The sequence below is a fragment of the Nicotiana attenuata genome, unplaced genomic scaffold, assembly GCF_001879085.1.
Source record: "Nicotiana attenuata strain UT unplaced genomic scaffold, NIATTr2, whole genome shotgun sequence".
Classification (NCBI taxonomy): Eukaryota; Viridiplantae; Streptophyta; class Magnoliopsida; order Solanales; family Solanaceae; genus Nicotiana; species Nicotiana attenuata.
This window is the reverse complement of record NW_017671779.1, coordinates 191,232-210,795: the sequence shown is the minus strand read 5'-3', so window position 1 is coordinate 210,795 and position 19,564 is coordinate 191,232. Positions and strand designations below refer to the sequence as shown.

Here is a 19,564-nt window from a genome sequence, read left to right as displayed (position 1 = left end):
GCTCCATTTATTTAACGTCGACGACGCTCACTGGGGGTGTGCAGACTCCGGGATGGGCCCCTTACGGCCCAAGCGCAATAATAAGCCATCTCGTGGCATCAAACAGGCCCTTCGCCTCATATCAATATCATTATTATACCACTACGGCGTGCAGTCCGATCCCATACTCAGTCCAAAATTCACATAAGCCTTTCGGCACAATAATATAAAAATATTCAGCCCAAACTTCATTTAAAAATGTTACTTTAGTTTCTACTTTTAGAAAATGGCTGAGTTTAAAAACAGTGTTAAATACCAGGACTGAGTTCAATATCTATAAATACGGTAAGAAACCAGTAAAATAATCCCTGAAGGATTCAAGTAGTTGGCACGAAGCCCAATTATGACAATTAATCCATTTTTATAAGGATATCACGAAACTACAATCAATTAGGTAGTAATTTTTATTAAGCGGGACAATCCCCGACGGTGCTCTACCCCACGCCCGTTATCCGGCGTGCAAGTCACCTCACATAGCACTACAATGTGCAAATTCGGGGTTTCAAACCCTCAACACAGCATTTACATTAATTACTAACCTCAAGCTGGCCAAAGTCCTAGCTTGCTATGCCCTTGCCTTTCGAATTAACCTCCTCGTGCGTCGAATCTGACCAAAACCACAACGAATACGTCACAATATGCTAATGGGACAATACCCAATCGAAAATAATCGAAAAATAGTGAAATTTCCGAAATTAGCAAAAACCCGAGCCCCGGGCCCACTTCTCGAAAATCAGTAAATTTACCATCAACGGATTCCTTATCTCGCCACGAGTTTATACATATAAAGATTACCAAAATCAGAGTCCAAATGACCCCTCAAATTCCCATTTTTGTTCTCTTAGGTTTCAAGCCCTAAACCACCATTTTTGACCTTAATTCCTTGAGTTTTCAGTCTAATTTCATGTATTTGCATGATAAAACCATGTTCTAAATCCAAGGATGCTTACCTGATCGAAGTCCTTGAATTTCCTCTTCAAAATCGCCCAAAAACTCCCCAAGTCCAAAGTTAAAAATATGAACTCCTTCAAAATTCGCGAAGGAAATAAAAACCTCTTCTGATCAGTTGTTTCCGCATCTGCGGTACCTTTGTCGCTTCTGCGACTACCGCATCTGCGGTAACTATCCGCTTCTGCGGAATCTCCTTAAAAATCCAAAACCGTTTCTGTGGTCACTCTTCCGCATCTGCGGCTCCGCAGATGCGGCTCCCACAACCGCTTCTGCGGAAACAGCACTCAGGTCCAAAATTTGCTTCTGAGATCCTCCCTTCGCTTCTGCCTGACCGCACCTGTGGTCCCACAACCGCAAGTGCGAAAATACCAGATACCAGCAGACCTGAAATCTCCAAACTTCAATTTTCATCCCGTTAGCCATCCGAAATCACCCCGGGACCTCAACCAAAAACACAAACATGATCCAATACCTTATTCAAACTTGCTCCAATCATCAAAATATCTCAAACAACACTAAAACCATCATTTCTCATCGAATTCAAGCCTAAGTTCTTCCAAAACTTCCGAAACACGCATTCGATCAAAAACCCTACCAAAACACCTCCGAATGACCTGAAATTTTGCACACACATCCCAAATCACCTAACGAAGCTACTGCAACTCTCGAAATTCCATTCCGACCCTCGGATCAAATTCTCACCTATCAACCGAAATTCACCAAAATTCTAACTTTGCCAATTCAAGCCTAATTCTACTCCGGACCTCCAAAATCACTTTTGATCACACTCCTAAGTCACAAATCATCCCCCGAAGCTAACCGGATCATCGGAATTCATATCCGAGCCCTCTAACACGTACGTCAACATTCGGTTGACTTTTCCAAAACAAACCTTCCTTAAAGAGACTAAGTGTCTCATTTCCTTCTAGAACCACTCCAAATCAACTCGTTCACACCCAACACTGATAATGAAGCATAAAGAAATAGAAAATGGGGAAAACAGGGTTATAACACACGTGATGACGGGTTGGGTCGTCACATCCTCCCCAACTTAAACAAACGCTCGTCCTCGAGCGAGTCAAGAAACATACCTGATGCCTCAAATAGGTGAGGGTATCTGCACCGCATCTCCCGCTCGGTCTCCCAGGTAGCCTCCTCTACGGGCCGACCTCTCCACTGCACTTTCACCGAAGTAACCTCCTTTGACCTCAACTAAGGTGGCAAGGCAAGCTCATAAGCCACCTCCCCGATCCTCCTAAGTACCTCAAAAGGCCCAATGAACCGCGGACTCAGCTTCCCTTTCTTCCCAAATCTCATAACACCCTTTGTGGGTGAAACCTTCAGCAAGACCTTCTCACCGATCATATAAGATACATCTCGGGCCTTCCTGTCTGCATAACTCTTCTGTCTCGACTGTGTTGTACGGAGTCTCTCCTGAATCACCTTCACCTTCTCCAATGCATCCTGAACCAAATCTGTCCCCAACAATCTAGCCTCCTCGGGCTCGAACCAACCAACTGGAGATCTACACCGCCTCCCATACAAGGCCTCATACGGTGCCATCTGAATGCTGACTGATAGCTATTGTTGTAGGCAAACTCTGCAAGCGGTAGAAACCGATCCCATGATCCTCCAAAATCAATAACACAAGCACGTAACATATCCTCCAATATCTGAATGGTGCGCTCGGACTGCCCGTCCGTCTGAGGGTGAAAAGCTGTGCTCAACTGTACCTGAGTACCCAACTCTCGCTGAACAACCTACCAAAACTGAGAGGTGAACTGAGTGCCCCGATCTGATATGATGGAAACTGGGACACCATGCAATCGAACTATCTCCCGAATATAAATCTCTGCCAGCCGCTCTGAAGAATAAGTAGTACAAATTGGAATGAAGTGCGTGGACTTGGTCAGCCTCTCCACAACCACCCAAATAGCATCAAATTTCTTCAGAGTCCGTGGGAGTCCGGTAACAAAATCCATAGTGATCCTCTCCTACTTCCACTCAGGAATAACCATCTGCTGATGTAAGCCACCCGGTCTCTAATGCTCATATTTCACCTGTTGACACTTAAGACACCGAGCTACATACTCCACGATATCTCTCTTCATCCCCCGCCACCAATAGTGCTGTCTAAGATCCTGATACATCTTTGCGGCACCCGGATGGATGGAATACCGCGAGCTATAGGCCTCCTCTAATATCAACTCTCGAAGCCCATCTACCTTGGGCACGCAAATTCGGCCCTGCATCCTCAACACATCATCATCCCCAATAGTCACGTCCCTGGCATCATCATGTTGAACCCTGTCCTTAAGGACAAGCAAATGCGGATCCTCATACTGACACTCCCTGATACAGTCATACAAGGAAGACCGAGAAACCACACAAGCCAACACTCGACTGGGCTCTGAATATCTAGTCTCACAAATCGATTGGCCAAGGCCTGAACCTCAACTGCAAATGGCCTCTCCTCAACTTGAATGTATGCTAAACTCCCCATACTCACCGACTTCCGGCTCAACGCGTCGGCCACTACATTAGCCTTCCCCGGGTGATACAGAATAGTAATGTCATAATCCTTAAGTAACTCTAACCATCTACGCTGCCTCAAATTAAGATCCTTTTGCTTGAACAAGTGCTGCAGACTGCGATGATCAGTAAATACCTCACAGGATACGCCATACAAGTAATGCCTCCAAATCTTCAGTGCATGAACTATAGCAGCTAGCTCTAAATCGTGGACGGGGTAGTTCTTCTCATGGGGCTTCAATTGACGAGAAGCATACGCAATAACTCTACCCTCATGCATCAAAACACAACCAATCCCAACTCTCGAAGCATCGCAATATACCGTATAAGATCTTGAAGCTGATGGCAAGACTAACACTGGAGCTGTGGTCAAAGCCGTCTTGAGCTTCTGAAAGCTCTCCTCACACTCGTCCTACCATACAAATGAGACACCCTTCTGAGTCAACTTGGTCAAGGGCGATGCAATAGAGGAAAAACCCTGCACAAACCGGCGATAGTAACCTGCCAACCTAAGGAAGCTGCGAATCTCTGTGGCTGAGGTCAGTCTAGACCAACTCTGCACCGCCTATATCTTCTTTGGGTCAACCTGAATACCCTCGCTGGACACCACATGTCCCAAGAAAGCCACTGAACCGAGCCAGAACTCACACTTGGAGAACTTTGCATAAAGCCTCTCCTCCCTTAGTCTCTGCAACACAATTCGCAAATGCTGCGCGTGCTCTTCCTAACTGCGCGAGTATACCAGTATGTCATCAATGAACACTATGACAAATGAATCCTGGTAAGGCCGGAACACACTGTTCATCAGGTGCATGAAAGCTGCTGGGGCGTTGGTTAGCCCGAAAGACATGACAAGAAATTCATAGTGACCATATCTAGTCCTGAAAGCAGTCTTATGAATATCTGAGTCCCTGATCTTCAACTGGTGATAACCCGAACGGAGATCAATCTTGGAGAACACCCTTGCTCCCTGAAGCTGGTCAAACAAATCATCAATGTGAGGTAAGGGATACTTGTTCTTAATTGTTACCTTGTTCAATTGCCTATAATCGATGCACATTCTCATCGTGCCATCCTTCTTCTTCACAAACAGAACTGGCGCACCCCAAGGTGACACACTAGGCCGAATGAACCCCTTATCTAGGAGTTCCTGAAGCTGCTCCTTCAATTCCTTCAACTCCGCTGGTGCCATACGGTATGGCGGCATAGAGATGGGTTGAGTACCCAGCACCAGGTTAATACCAAAATCAATATCCCTGTCCGGTGGCATGCCCGACAGGTCTACGGGAAATACATCGGGAAAATCCCTCACAACTAGAACAAAATCAACGATAGGAGTCTCAGCTCCCACATCTCTCACAAACGCCAAATAGGAAAGACAACCCTTCCCAACCTTATGCTGGGCCTTCAAGAAAGAAATAACTCTGCTAGGAATATAGTCAGTCACACCATGCCACTCGATTCGCGGTACACCCGGCATAGCCAAAGTGACTGTATTAGCATAACAGTCTAGAATAGCATGACACGGAGATAACCAGTCCATGCCCAGGATAACATTGAAGTCTACCATGCTCAATAGCAATAAATCAACTCGGGTCTCCAGGCCCCCAATAGTCACCAAACATGACTGGAATACGTGGTCTACAACAATAGTGTCGCCCACCGGGGTAGATACATGAACAGGTAAGGCAAGACACCCTCGGGATGTACCCAAATGATGAGCAAAATATGAAGACACATATGAATAGGTAGAACCGGGATAAAATAATACTGAGGCATCTCTGTGACAGACTGAAATAATACCTGTAATGACAGCGTCTGAAGCAATGGTATCTGTCCTGCCCGGCATAGCGTAGAAATGAGCCTGGCCACCGCCTGATCGATCTCCACCTCTAGGACGACCCCTGGCTGCCTGATCTCCACCCTTAGCTGACTGGGCGGGTGATGAAGTAACTGGAGCAGAAGTCGAGGGCTGACCCCTCTGCTGATGTTGTCTGCCACGAAGGCGAGGGCACTGCCTCCTCATGTGACCAAACTCTCCGCACTCATAACAGCTGCCCGGTACTGGGGATGGGGTCTGACGGGAACCCCTCGCTCCGGAGTGACTAGCAGATGCTCTCGGCGCGGAAGAACCCTGAACTGATGGGGCATGAGATGAACTCTGAGCTGGGAGGGCGCTGAGTGAAGTCCGACCCTACTGGGGCCCATGATGACCACGGCCTGAAGATCCCCCACGATACTCTGGACGAGCTGACTGAGCAGGCCTGAAAGAGCGACCTCTACCCTGCTGGAACTGACCCCTCGAAGGAGCACCACTGTAACTACCCGATCCACGAGGCCTCTTAGCCTCCCTCTCCTCTCGCTCTCTACGGCGAACTGACTCAATCTCACGTACAATGTCTACCACCTCCTCAAACGTAGCACCCAGTACTCTCTCTCTAGTCATCAGAATACGGAGATGGTAGTTAAGACCATCCACAAATCTCCTGATCCTCTCACGATCTGATGGAACCATCCAAGTAGCATGACGAGCCAACTGGGAAAACCTCATCTCGTACTGAGTCACTGTCATGTCTCCCTGTGTCAACCACTCAAACTGCCTACGCAACTCTTCCCTGCGGGATTGAGGTATATACTTCTCCAGAAAAGAGCGGAGAACTGCTGCCAAGTCAGAGGTGTTGCACCGGCAGGCCTACGCCTCTCAAAGTCCTCCCACCAAGTAAGAGCAGCCCCCGTGAACTGAAAAGTAGTAAATGCCACACCACTCGACTCAAGGATCCCTGCCGTACAGAGCATACGCTGGCATCTGTCAAGAAAACTCTGGGCATCCTCGCCCTCAGCACCACCGAATGTTGGAGGTTGGAGTCTACTAAACCTCTCGAGACGGCGCTGCTCATCGTCTGGCATAACTGGAACCACAAAACCCTGAGCTGGTGCAACCTGTTGAGCTGGAGGTGCCTCCGGTGTCTGTAGCCCCTGCACTCCCTGCGCAGGTGTGCGGGCATCGGGGGTCTGATTGCCTCCCCCGGTCTGTGAAGTAGCTATTGCTGCCGTGGTGGCTGAAACTGCCTGAGCCAATACAGTACAGACCGTCAAGATCTGTGCCAAAGTCTCCTGAAGACCCGGAATCACAATAGGCACGGCTGGTGCCTGAGCAGGTGCTACTGGAGTCTCCACAGCTGGAGCCTGATTATGAGCTGGGGCAATTAACGGATCAGTAGGTGCTGCCTCGGCTACTCTGCCCCTGCCACGACCACGACCGCGTCCACGGCCTCTGGCGGCCTCAGTAGGTGGCACTGGTGATCGTCCGTCACGTTCGGTAGCTCGTGTTCTCACCATCTATGAGAGAATAGAATAATAAAGATTTAGTTCTTAATTCAACAAAGCCGCACGACAAGAGTTTCAAGAATATGAAGTATTTCCTAAAGGTTCTGCAGCCTCTCGAGGATAAGCACAGACGTCTCCGTACCGATCCACAAGACTCTACTAAACCGGCTCATGACTCGCGAGACCAAGTAACCTAGGCTCTGATGCCACCTCGTCACGACCCAACCTCGATCGTGATGGCGCCCAATATACTGCTAGGCAAGCCCGACCATTTAGACAACCTTAACCGATTAATCACAGTGGATAAATAAGTTTTCACAACTAAAAATACCAAGTTAAATGCGGGAAAAATCCTGAAATAAATTCTAACATCTGGAAAACCCAAAATGTAATATACTATTCAGCCCATAGAATCTGTTGTCACAAGTCTGAGCCTCTAATGCGTGAGTGTTAACCTACTACAAAATGTTTCTCTAGAAATGTGGAAAACAAATAAATAAAATAGAAGGAAGATCAGGACTGCGAACGCCAATTTGCAGCTACCTTGAATCTCCCGAATGTGATGCTAGGCAGAGAAAGATCTCACTCAGCCTCAGTGGGTGCGCCTGAATCTGCACACAAGGTGCTGGGAGTAATGTGAGTACTTCCAACCCAGAAAGTAATAAACATAAATACAGTCTGAGAATAAGAAATCCAAAATAGGCACAAAGTGAAGCTATAAACACAGCAACATGAACCAGTAGCATAATACAGTAAAACAGTGAAAACAATTATAGAATTATCACATCAGAATAAAGAATAAATGACAATTAAATATGCAATGCAACACATAAACGGGTACTCTCCAGTACCTGCTGCGGCGTGCAGCCCGCTCCATTTATTTATCGTCGACGGCGCTCACTGGGGCTGTGCAGACTCCAGGAGGGGCCCCTTACGGCCCAAGCGCAATAATAAGCCGTATCGTGGCATCAAACAGGCCCTCGGCCTCATATCAATATCAATATCATTCCGCTGCGGCGTGCAGCCCGATCCCATATTCAGTCCAAAATCACATAAGCCGCTCGGGCACAATAACATAAAAATATTCAGCCCAAACTTCATTTAAAACAAATATTAATTTAGTTTCTACTTTGGGAAAAATGGCTGAGTTTACAAAACAGTATTAAATACCAGGACTGAGTTCAATATTTATAATTATGGTAAGAAACCAGTAAAAATAATCCCTGAAGGATTCAAGTAGTTGGCACAAAGCCCAATTATGACAATTAATCCATTTTTATAAGGATGTTACTAATCTACAATCAATTAGGTAGTAATTCTATTAAGCGGGACAATCCCCGACGGTGCTCTACCCCACGCCCGTTATCCGGTGTGCAAGTCACCTCATATAGCACTACATTGTGCAAATTCGGGGTTTCAAACCCTCAACACAACATTTACATTTATTACTAACCTCAAGCCGGCCAAAGTCCTAGCTTGCTATGCCTTTGCCTTTCGAATTAACCTCATCGCGTACCGAATCTGATCAAAACCACAACGAATACATCACAATATGCTAATGGGACAATACCCAATCGAAAATAATCGAAAAATAGTGAAATTCACGAAATTAGCAAAAACCCGAGCCCTGGGCCCACTTCTCGAAAATCAGTAAATTTACCATCAACTGATTCCTTATCTCGCCACGAGTCCATACATATAAAGAACACCAAAATCGGAGTCCAAATGACCCCTCAAATTCCCATTTTTTGCTCTCTTAGGTTTCAAGCCCTAACCTCCATTTTTGACCTTTAATTCCTTGATTTTTCAGTCTTAATTCGTGTATTTGTACCATAAAATCGTGTTTTAGACTCAGAAATTCTTATCTCAATGAAGTCACTTGATTTCTCTCTTCCAACTTGCCCAAATTCTCCAAGTCCGAAGTGGAAATTATGAAACCCTTTAAAATTTCGCGAAGATGAAATTTAATAACACTGCTCTGACATTTCCGCATCTGCGGCTCCATGGCCGCATCTGCGACTCTCGCTTTTGCGGTTAATGCACCGCTTCTGCAGAAATATCCGCTTCTGCGGTTGAATATGCGCTCCTGCGACTTCCACTTCTGCGGACAAATTCTCGCTTCTGCGAATCCCCCTTAACTGCTCAACTTCCGCATCTGCGGTCCTCCTGTCGCATCTGCGACTCCGCAGATGCGGTCTGCTACTCCGCACCTGCGATACCTGCCGCTTCTGCGGCTCATAACTTGCTTCTGCGGTACCGCTTCTACAGTCCCCTTTCCGTAGAAGCGAAAATACCAGAAGCAACACAGGTTCTGCAACATTACAAGTCCAAAACTTCCCGTTAGCCATCCAAAAACACCCCGAGGCCCCCGGGACCTCAACCAAAAACACAAACATGATCCAATGCCTTATTCAAACTTGCCCCAATCTTCAAAACACCTCAAACAACACTAAAACTATCATTTCTCGTCGAATTCAAGCCTAAGTTCTTCCAAAACTTCCGAAACACGCATTCGATCAAAAACCCAACCAAAACACCTCCGAATGACCTGAAATTTTGCACACACATCCCAAATCACCTAACAAAGCTACTGCAACTCTCGAAATTCCATTCCGACCCTCGGATCAAAATCTCACCTATCGACCGGAATTCGCCAAAATTCTAACTTTGCCAATTCAAGCCTAGTTCTACTCCGGACCTCCAAAATCACTTTTGATCACACTCCTAAGTCAAAAATCATCCCCCGAAGCTTACCGAATCATCGGAATTCATATCCGAGCCCTCTAACACATAAGTCAACGTCCGATTGACTTTTCCAAAACAAACCTTCCTTAAAGAGACTAAGTGTCTCATTTCCTTCTAGAACCACTCCAAATCAACTCGTTCACACCCAACACTGATAATGAAGCATAAAGAAATAGAAAATAGGGAAAACGGGGCGGTAACTCACGTGACGATGGTTTGGGTCGTCACAAAATCTCTCCACCAAGTCTTGGCGGATCCAGATAGGCGAAATGCAGCAAAATCAACTCCATTGGACTCAACAATGCCCATGTTCCGAAGAACCTCGTGGCAGCTATATAAGAAATCTTGGGGGTCCTCAGAAGAAGCACCGCTGAATTTAGTAGTGAAGAGCTTGGTGAACCTATCCAGCCTCCACAAAGCATCTGCGGACATAGCCGCTCCATCGCCGGTCTGAGCAACTACCCCCGGCTGAACTGCCATAGCTGGCTGAACCACTGGAATCTGACCCTGGGGAGCTACCTGCTCCGGAGTACGTGTAGCAGGAGTCTGGGCTCCTCTTCCAGCCTGAGAAGTGGCTGGTGCTACAGGAAGCAATCCTGCTCGGGTGACACTCTCCATGAGGCCCACCAACCGGACCAAAGCGTCCTGAAGAACTGGGGTAGCAATAAACCCCTCTGGGACCTGATCTGGGCCCACCAGTACTGCTGCGGTTAGGGCCGGAACCTCCTCCTCAAAGTCAACCTGAGGCTCCGCCGCTGGTGCTGCTGATCGGGGCTGAGCTCTGCCCCTACCTCGGCCTCTAGCACGGCCTCGTCCTTGCCCTCTGCCCCTAGCGGGAGCTGCCTGGGGCTCGAACTGTTGATCGATAGATGAAGAAGCGCGTCTTCTCGCCATCTGCGAAAGAACGGAGTAGAAATACAATTAGCATTGAGAAATAGAACCGCACGAGTAGAAGGAACAAATGTGAAACTTTTCCTAACTCTGTAGCCTCTAGGGGATAAATACAAACGTCTCCGTACCGATCCCTCAGACTCTACCAAGTTTGTCCGAGAGTTGTGAGACCTATGTAACCTAGTGCTCTGATACCAACTTGTCACGACCCGGAATTTTCACCCTCGGGAGTCGTGATGGCGCCTACTCGTAGTAGCTAGGCAAGCCATTTTAATTACTTTTCCATTACTAAACAAATCTTTTTTATAACAATTTACGGCAAAAATATAAAACAACGAAATTAAATAATAGCGGAAGTCTTAATTATAGAAACTGGATACAACATGGATTAGTCAATATAAGCCTCTACCTAAGACTGGTGTCACAATACTCACGAACTGCTAAGAATTTCTAAATACAAAGGTCTGAAAGAACACATAAGCTGTTTGTCTCGAATACAAGGAGGCAACAGTCTAAAAGAGAGAATAAGAGAGAGACGCCGGGCCTGCGGACGCCTGTAAGGCTACCTCGGGTCTCACGATACTGAAAGCCTGCTCCCGTGCTAATGCCGCTGCTGCTGCTCGAAACCTTGGCCTGTGCAAAAAATGCATAGAGTGTAGCATCAGCACAACCGACCCCATGTGCTGGTAAGTGTCTAGCCTAACCCCGGCGAAGTAGTGACGAGGCTAGACTGGACTACCACATAAACCTGTACAATTATATATATATGTATATACAGCGGAATCGAAAATACAAGTCAAGTAAACAATATTGGGGGGGGGGGAACATGCTGTAGGGAGATAACAGTATTAGTAGTAAATCCAGAATAACAATCTAAGGGCAGCTTGGAATTTACAGCGGACAAGAAACCAGTACCCAAAAATATACACACTAGTATCAATGATTGTTGCAGTGCGCAACCCGATCCCAATATTTAACAACACTATTGCGGCGTGCAACCTGTTCCATAACTATCATTGTTGCGGCGTGCAACCCGATCCATAAATATCATTTAAGATTGTTGCAGCGCGCAACCCGATCCATATACATCATTCATTGCACGGCATCACCCTTCGTGCTTTAACACTCTTCCTCACCCAATCAACAATCACAAACAAGGGCAAGGAAAAATAATACAACAAGAATAGAAGTCCCGGCAAGGGTACACAACAACAATCTAAAGACCCGGTAAGGGTACAACATCAATAACCAACAACATCCCGGCAAGGAAATAAATCATTACTCTTTTCTTTCTTTCACTTTCGTCTCATAGTTCACATTATCACTTGAGCCAATGCTCCAAAGAGTTGCTTATCTCATAAACCTTCACAATTTGTATTTAACCCCGAGCCAATGCTCCACTAAGTTTCAAGATCACAATTTCTTTCACAAGGTCTTTACAACATATAGGAGTCATCAATTAAGCATGGAAGGCATATCAACAACCAAACTATTCGCAAAATAAGGGCTCACGGTCATGCTAGACACCAATGTATAGATACTCGTCACCATGCCTATACATCGTACTCGACAATTAACAAGCATCAAATAAGACTCAACTCCTATTCCCTCAAGCTAGGGTTAAACCAAACACTTACCTCGATGCCTTGAACTCAACTCAAGCCTCAACTGTGGCTTTACCCCAAAATTCCACCTCCAACCCGCTCGAATCTAGCCACAAATTACCTAATTACATTAATAAACACTAAATGAATCAATTTGAATGCATAAAAATGAATTTCCCAAAGTTTTTCCCAAAAATTCCAAAATCGCCCCCGGGCCCACGTGGTCAAAACCCGAGGTTCGAACCAAAACCCGGTTACCCATTCCCCCACGAACTCAAATATGCAATTTGTTTTAAAATCGGACCTCAAATTGAGGTCCAAATCCCCAATTTATAGAAAACCTAGGTTCTACCCAAAAACCCCCAATTTCTCCCATGAAAATCACTGATTTTAAGTTGAAAACATGTTAAATGATGTTAATGATTGAAAGAGGTAAGTAAAAATCGACTTACAAATGATTTGGGATGAAACTTGTTCTTGAAAAATCGCCTAAGGAGTTGTATTTTGAAAGTGGGGTGAAAAATGGTCTAAAATTCGACTAAGTATAAAATTTGCTGGGCTGCGGATATGGGAAATGCGAAGTTGGGTTCGCAATTGCGAACCCTGCAGGCTTGGGAAAGGTGACATTACTGTTCGCATTTGCGAACTGAGGCCAACCAGGGTACCTTCGCATTTGCGAATTGGGGTCTCGCATTTGCGAACCAGTGACCATCGCATTTGCGATGTTTGGCTTCGCATTTGCGAACCTTGGCCGGCCTGGGCTGGTTTCGCATTTGCGAACCCGCCTTCGCATTTGCGAACTCTGGATCTTCGCATTTGCGAACTCTGGATCTTCACATTTGCGAACTCTGGCTTCACAAATGCGAATCCTGCAGATTGGCTGATACCAGATTTTTCCAAAAATGAGAAATGCAATCCGACACCTATCCAAAACTCACCCGAACCCTCGGGGCTCCAAACCAAACATGCACACAACCTCAATAACATCCTACGGACTTACTCGCGCGATCAAATCGCCAAAATAACATCAAAACAACGAATCATACCTCAAAGTCCCTAGTTTTTCTTCAAACTTCATAAACTTTCAAATTTAGAGTTTTAAGTCCGAAACACGTCAAACGACGTCCAATTTCAACCAAACTTCACAGAAAGCGCTTAAACCATATATAATACTTGTACCAGGCGCCGGAACCAAAATACGGGCCCGATACCACAGTCTTTTAATCAAATTTTATTTCCAATTTCCTTAATAATTTCAGAAAAACAATTTTACTCAAAAATTCATTTCTCGGGCTTGGAACCTCGGAATTCGATTCCGGGCATACGCCCTAGTCCCATATTTTCCTACGGACCCTCCGGGACCATCAAATCACGAGTCCGGGTCCGTTTACCCAAAATGTTGACCGAAGTCAAATATATTCATATTAATATCAAAATTTAGCATTTTTCACACAGAATTCATATTTAAGCTTTCCGGCTACGCGCCCGGACTGCGCACGCAAATCAAGGCAACCCCAAATGAGGTTTTCAAGGCCTCAAAAGTATGGAATGAATAAGAAAACAGGTGATGACCCTTTGGGTCATCACACTTGAATTTAAAGGTATAGCAATATATATAACTTAAAAAACATCTTCTCCTTTGCACAAGTTAGCTCCAAAACAGAAGAAGTGGAATAACAAGCTCCCATCAAAACATTTAACACAAAAACGCAAAGCTCAAATTTTATGTTATTGTAGTTATATTTAACTGGGTGGAAATAATGTGTGAAAGTTGAATTGTAGATAAGTTGTATTCCTCTATAACGGGAGATGTTGGCATATCAAGTAACTTTAGTGTTCCAGACGAACATGCACGAAAATAAGATAAATTCTGTTTTGAACAGTTTGTAGAAATTCTGTAGATAATTTGTAGAAACATTGAAATTCTATATTTTCATATTAATTTTTCAAATGATATGTAGTTTTGTTGTAGATTAAATGTAGAAAACAAGCCATTGTGAGTCATATTTGACTCATTCCTCACATTCAACCTATTCTACAAATTCACGCCTCTTTAAATACAATACAACCATACTTTCTTGAATTTAAAGGTATAGCAATATATATAACTTAAAAAACATATTCTCCTCTGCACATGTTAGCTCCAAAACAGACGAAGTGGAATAACAAGCTCCCATCAAAACTTTTAACACAAAAACACAAAAGCTCAAAAATAAATAAATAACAGTCTACAATTTTTCTACAATTGCTGCAATATATTGATGTCATGTCTTCTTCTTCTTCTTCTTCTTCTTCTTCTTCTTCTTCGAGTTTCAATCTGAAATTCAGCCAAAACCAAGTCTAATCTTCACCAAAACCCCTCAAAATTGAGATATAAACTCCAAACCATATTCCCAATTATTTACAACAACACCCAATCCAAACAAATAACAATTTTTGAAAACCCAAATTTGAATTCAAAGCTTCAAAGCTTTTTAATGGTTGTCAATGGTGGAATTGCTGGTCTCTTTTCCTTTCCTCTTATATTACTGAAGGAACCCGAAATCATAACCATCAAATCGACCAGGCTTGTGCTCATCTTCCCCGGGCACAAAAACATTGGGACAAGATTGCAGAGGTGCCGACAGTACCTTGGCTATGGAAGAAATAATAGGAGTTTGATACAGAAATCATGGGTGTGGAAGGGAAGCGTGGGTGAAGGTGTGGGAATTGGAGAGAGAAACGTGGCGGGAGTGGTATTAGAAGGAATATACGGTACCATTAAATTAGGAGTGTAATTAATACCCTTAAAAACCACTAAAGCTTTTGAGCTAGTGATTGCTAACTCGTGTTTCCCTAAGAAGGAGGAGCACCTGATAACTTTTCGGAGTACGGTGGCCAAGACCCAGATTGACTATCTGCTTCTCCGGAAATATGATAGAGGTCTATGCACGGATTGCAAGGTCATCCCGAGTGAGAACCTTACGACCCAACATATGCTTTTGATAATGGACTTAGAGATCAGGTAGACGAGGAGGGGGAGGGCTAAGTCTGGTATTCCTAGAGTCAGATGGGGTGCATTGACTAAGGACAAGGCCCAGGAGTTGGGGGAGAAGTTTCTGGCTTTGGGGGCCTGGAGGAGTAGCGGGGACGCAACTGTATGTGGTCAATGATAGCAAATTGTATTAGAGAGGCGGCGAGAGAGGTGTTAGGGTCTCAAAGGTTTTTTCTGGTGGCTATATAGGGGACTGGTGGTGGAACGAAGAGGTGCAAAGAAAAGTGGAAGCAAAGAAAGCGGCATATTTGAAGCTAGTAGAGAGTATAGACGAGGGGCAGAAGAGTGCCAACAGGGAGGGGTACAAGAAGACTAGGAGAGAGGCGAAGTTGGCGGTTACGGCAGCTAAGGCCGCAATGTTTAGTCATTTATACGAAGAAATGAGGGTTAAAGGCGGGGACAAGAAATTGTATAGGCTAGCTAAGGTGAGGGAGCGGAAGGCCCGGGATCTGGACCAAGTCAGATGCATAAAAGACGAGAAGGGAAGAGTTTTATTGGAGGGGGCACAGATCAGGCGGAGATGGCAGGCGTACTTCCATAAACTTTTGAACAAGGAGGGAGATAGGCGCATCGCACTGGGGGAGTTGGAGTACTCAGAGCGGCAGCGAGATTTTGGGTACTGTAGGCGCATACGAGTGGGGGAGGTGGAAGAGGCTATGCGCAGGATGAGTAGGGGTAGAGCAACTGGGCCGGACGTGATCCCGGTGGAATTCTGGAAGAGTGTGGGCAAGGAGGGCGTGGAATGGCTTGCAAGGTTATTTAACGTCATTTTTAGGAAGAAGAAGATGCCCGAAGAGTGGAGGCGGAGTACGATGATTCCGTTGTACAAGAACAAGGGGGATGTTCAAAACTACAACAACTATAGGGGTATCAAGTTGTTAAGCCATACGATGAAAGTGTGGGAGAGGGTGATTGAAGGGAGATTGAGGAGGTGTGTGTCCATTTCTGAGAAACAGTTCGGTTTCATGCCGAGACGGTCGACTACTGAGGCCATACACATTGTGAGGAGATTGGTAGAGCGGTATAGGGCGGTGAAGAAGGATTTACATATGGTGTTCATTGACCTGGAGAAAGCCTATGACAAAGTACCGAGAGAAGTTCTATGGAGATGTTTGGAGGCGGGAGGTGTGTCTGTAGCATATATTAGAGTGATCCAGGACATGTATGATGGGGCTAAGACACGGGTAAGGACAACAGGAGGAGACTTTGTCTACTTTTTGGTTGAGATGGGGTTGCATCAGGGATCATCACTCAGCCCGTTTTTGTTTTCCCTGGCGATTCTTTGACGCGTCACATCCAAGGGGAGGTGCCTTGGTGCTTGTTATTTGCGGACGACATAGTCCTGATTGATGAGACGCGAGGTGGCGTTAACGAAAGGCTGGAGGTCTGGAGACATACTCTAGAATCTAAGGGTTTCAAGTTGAGCAGGACCAAGACAGAATACTTGGAGTGCAAGTTCAGTGGTGTTACCCAGGAGGCGGGTAGGGATGTGAGACTCGATACGCAAGTTATTCCCAAGAGGGAGAGTTTCAAATATCTGGTATCTATAATTCAGATGAATCGGGAGATAGATGAGGATGTTACTCACCGTATCGGAGCAGGATGGACGAAGTGGAGGCTCGCTTCCGGTATCTTGTGTGATAAGAACGTGCCGTTGAAACTTAAGGGTAAGTTTTACAAGGTAGTGGTCAGACCGACTATGTTGTATGGGGCAGAGTGTTGGCCAGTCAAAAAGTCACATGTCCAGCATATGAAAGTAGCGGAATGAGGATGTTGAGATGGATGTGTGGGCATACTAGATTGGATATAATTAGGAATGAAGTTATTAGGGACAAGGTGGAAGTGGCCCCTGTGGAGGCAAAGATGCGTGAGGCAAGGTTGAGATGGTTTGGGCATGTTAAGAGGAGAAGAACAGATGCCCCAGTCAGGAGATGTGAGAGGTTGGACTTGGGAGGTGAGAGGAGGGGTAGAGGTAGACCTAAGAAGTCTTGGGGTGAGGTGGTCAGACAGGACATGGCACAGCTTGAGCTGACCGAGGACATGACCCTAGATAGAAAGGTGTGGAGGTGGAAGATTAGGGTGGAAGGTTAGTAGGTAGTTGGGCGTTTCTCCTCGGTCTTCCCTATTTCGATAGTATTAGTGCTAGTATGGTATCCTTTTTTCCTTAGTTTGCTATAGCCGCGTGTCTTGTTCTGTTACTACTTACCTTCGATAATTCCGTAGTTTGCTAGCAGGACTTCGTCATATTCTCGTGTGCTTCCTTGGACTTATCTGTCTAAATATACTATCTTGATATTACTTGTTATCGGTACTATCTTGCTATTCTTTGTTGTTATCTCCGATTTAGTTTTCTAACTATTTGTCTTGCTATCACTTGCTATCAGGGCCTCATTCACCTTCTTTAGCCGAGGGTCATTCGGAAACAGTCCCCTACCCTTCCAGGGTAGGGGTAAGGCTGCGTACATCCTACCCTCCCCAGACCCCACTTGGTGGGATTATACTGGGTAGTTGTTGTTGTTGTTGTTGTAAATGTAATTATATCAAACCTTAAACATTGAGGGTAATATAGTTTCCTATATGGCATAGGAATGTAAAAATTCCATCTAGCAATTAAGATATTAAAAAGAGACGACACTTATTTTCTTAACTACATTCAACACACCTCTTCGTTTTATAAACTGAATACACGAAAATTCTTTTTAATAATGAGTGGACTCGAATATACAACCTATATATCTCTAATATTTTATGTTAAAGTATGTGTCCAGCTTAAGACGCCATTAGCAGAAAACACTGCAGTTAATTTTTCTTAATTATGTCTTCAACAATAATTGAAAGTATTATATACCCAGTGGTCGAGGCCCCAACATTCAACTCTAGTATACATTATTAGATATGGTGGTTATGTTTCTATTACGCGACAATCATCATTCCGTGTTGGGATTATCACTACGAAAAATTCGCGTAAAACCGTCCGAAAAAACTGAATAAAATCGATTGGTAATGGCCAATAATCGTCCAAAACGCGACCATTTACGTATGGTCGGTATTTTGAAGGTCGGTAGAGCATACCAACCAAAGTCGGTCGGAAATTACCGACCAACTTCGGTCGTATTCTCTACACGACCATCTGACAATTTAATTGAATTACCGACCAATATTAGTCGAAATGTTATTTTAATAATTTAATCTTTCCGACCAATGTTGGTCAGTGTTCTGAATTTAATAATTTTATTTACCGACCAACGTTAGTCGTTTATGAAAAAAATTAATTTATAATATTTTAACTACCAGAAAATTTATATTTTTTATAAATAATTAAATTTAATAATATCGACCGTCGTTAGTCGGTAAACTGGACTGGCAGCCAACTTACCGACCAAAGTTGGTCGGTAATGTTGAATTTCTGGGGATTCAATGTGCATTAACCGATCAACATTGGTTGGTATTTTGCAATTTAATTTTTTTTATTAGTTAGCGACCAAGGTCGGTCGATTTTCTAGAATAATTTTTGGCAGAAAATGCATATTTTGGTAGCTACACCACCTGCCAAATAAAAACAACATACCAATACCCCCAACTCACATCGAATAACCCTCAATTCATGTCAAATAACCCCAAATTCACCACAAACAACCCCTAATTCACCACAAAATCCAACCAAGCATCCAAATAATACTTTAAAACTAACAAAGTTCACTTAAACATCACAATTCAAAACCAAGCAAAAACTAAGTAATTACAACAAGTTCAAAATTGTTCAATCTAATTCAAAACTAGTTCTATTAGTCTAGTTCAAAGTATGAGCCCGTTTGGATTAGCTTATTTTAAGTGCTTTTAAGCTGAAATAGCTTTTAAGCCATTTTGTAGTGTTTGGATAAAGTAAAAAAGTGCTTTTAAGCACTTTTTTTAAGCTGAAATGACAAAAACAAGCCAAAAGCAAAAAGTTAGAATTCCTAACTTATAGTTTAAAATCTATTTTGACTTAAAAGTCACTTAAAACAAGCCCATCCAAACGGGCTCTATATTGAAATATTGGTCAATGGCTGTTTTCTACAACATGCATCATCACCAGCTGATGAGCTTTCATCTACAAGATGGTATAGAGAACGTTCTTGTGGAGGAGGGGGAAGAATGATCACTCGGAGCACGGGAGGAACGCTCACGGGGAGGACGGGAGAAACGATCATGTGGAGGTTGAGCCTCTGGCGAGGACTCACGAGACCGAGGCAACAGAAATGCTCCAGTAGAAAGGAGAGTTCTGATCTAAGCTTGCATACCAAGGAATTGAGCATCTCTAATCCTTTCTCTTTCCTTGGCCGCTTCTAGCTCGCATGTAAGCTTTGTCACTGTCTCCTGAGCCGGGAGGCTCTCCCTATTAAGTGCCTCGGCCTGTGAGGAAGTCCTTATTCCTTGTATTCCACACCTGTAGCGATGGATT

At 44.5% G+C, this 19,564-nt stretch overlaps 1 protein-coding gene across 1 annotated transcript; it reads left to right on the top strand.

Annotated features, from left to right (window-relative positions):
* Positions 1 to 15,002: 15,002 nt before the first annotated feature.
* LOC109210174 lies at positions 15,003 to 17,214 on the top strand. Its single transcript, XM_019373552.1, has 6 exons — positions 15,003 to 15,041; positions 15,258 to 15,877; positions 15,989 to 16,248; positions 16,365 to 16,507; positions 16,598 to 16,804; positions 17,026 to 17,214. Exons 1-6 carry the CDS (start codon positions 15,003 to 15,005, stop codon positions 17,212 to 17,214), a joined length of 1,458 nt encoding a protein of 485 aa, XP_019229097.1.
* Positions 17,215 to 19,564: the final 2,350 nt, after the last annotated feature.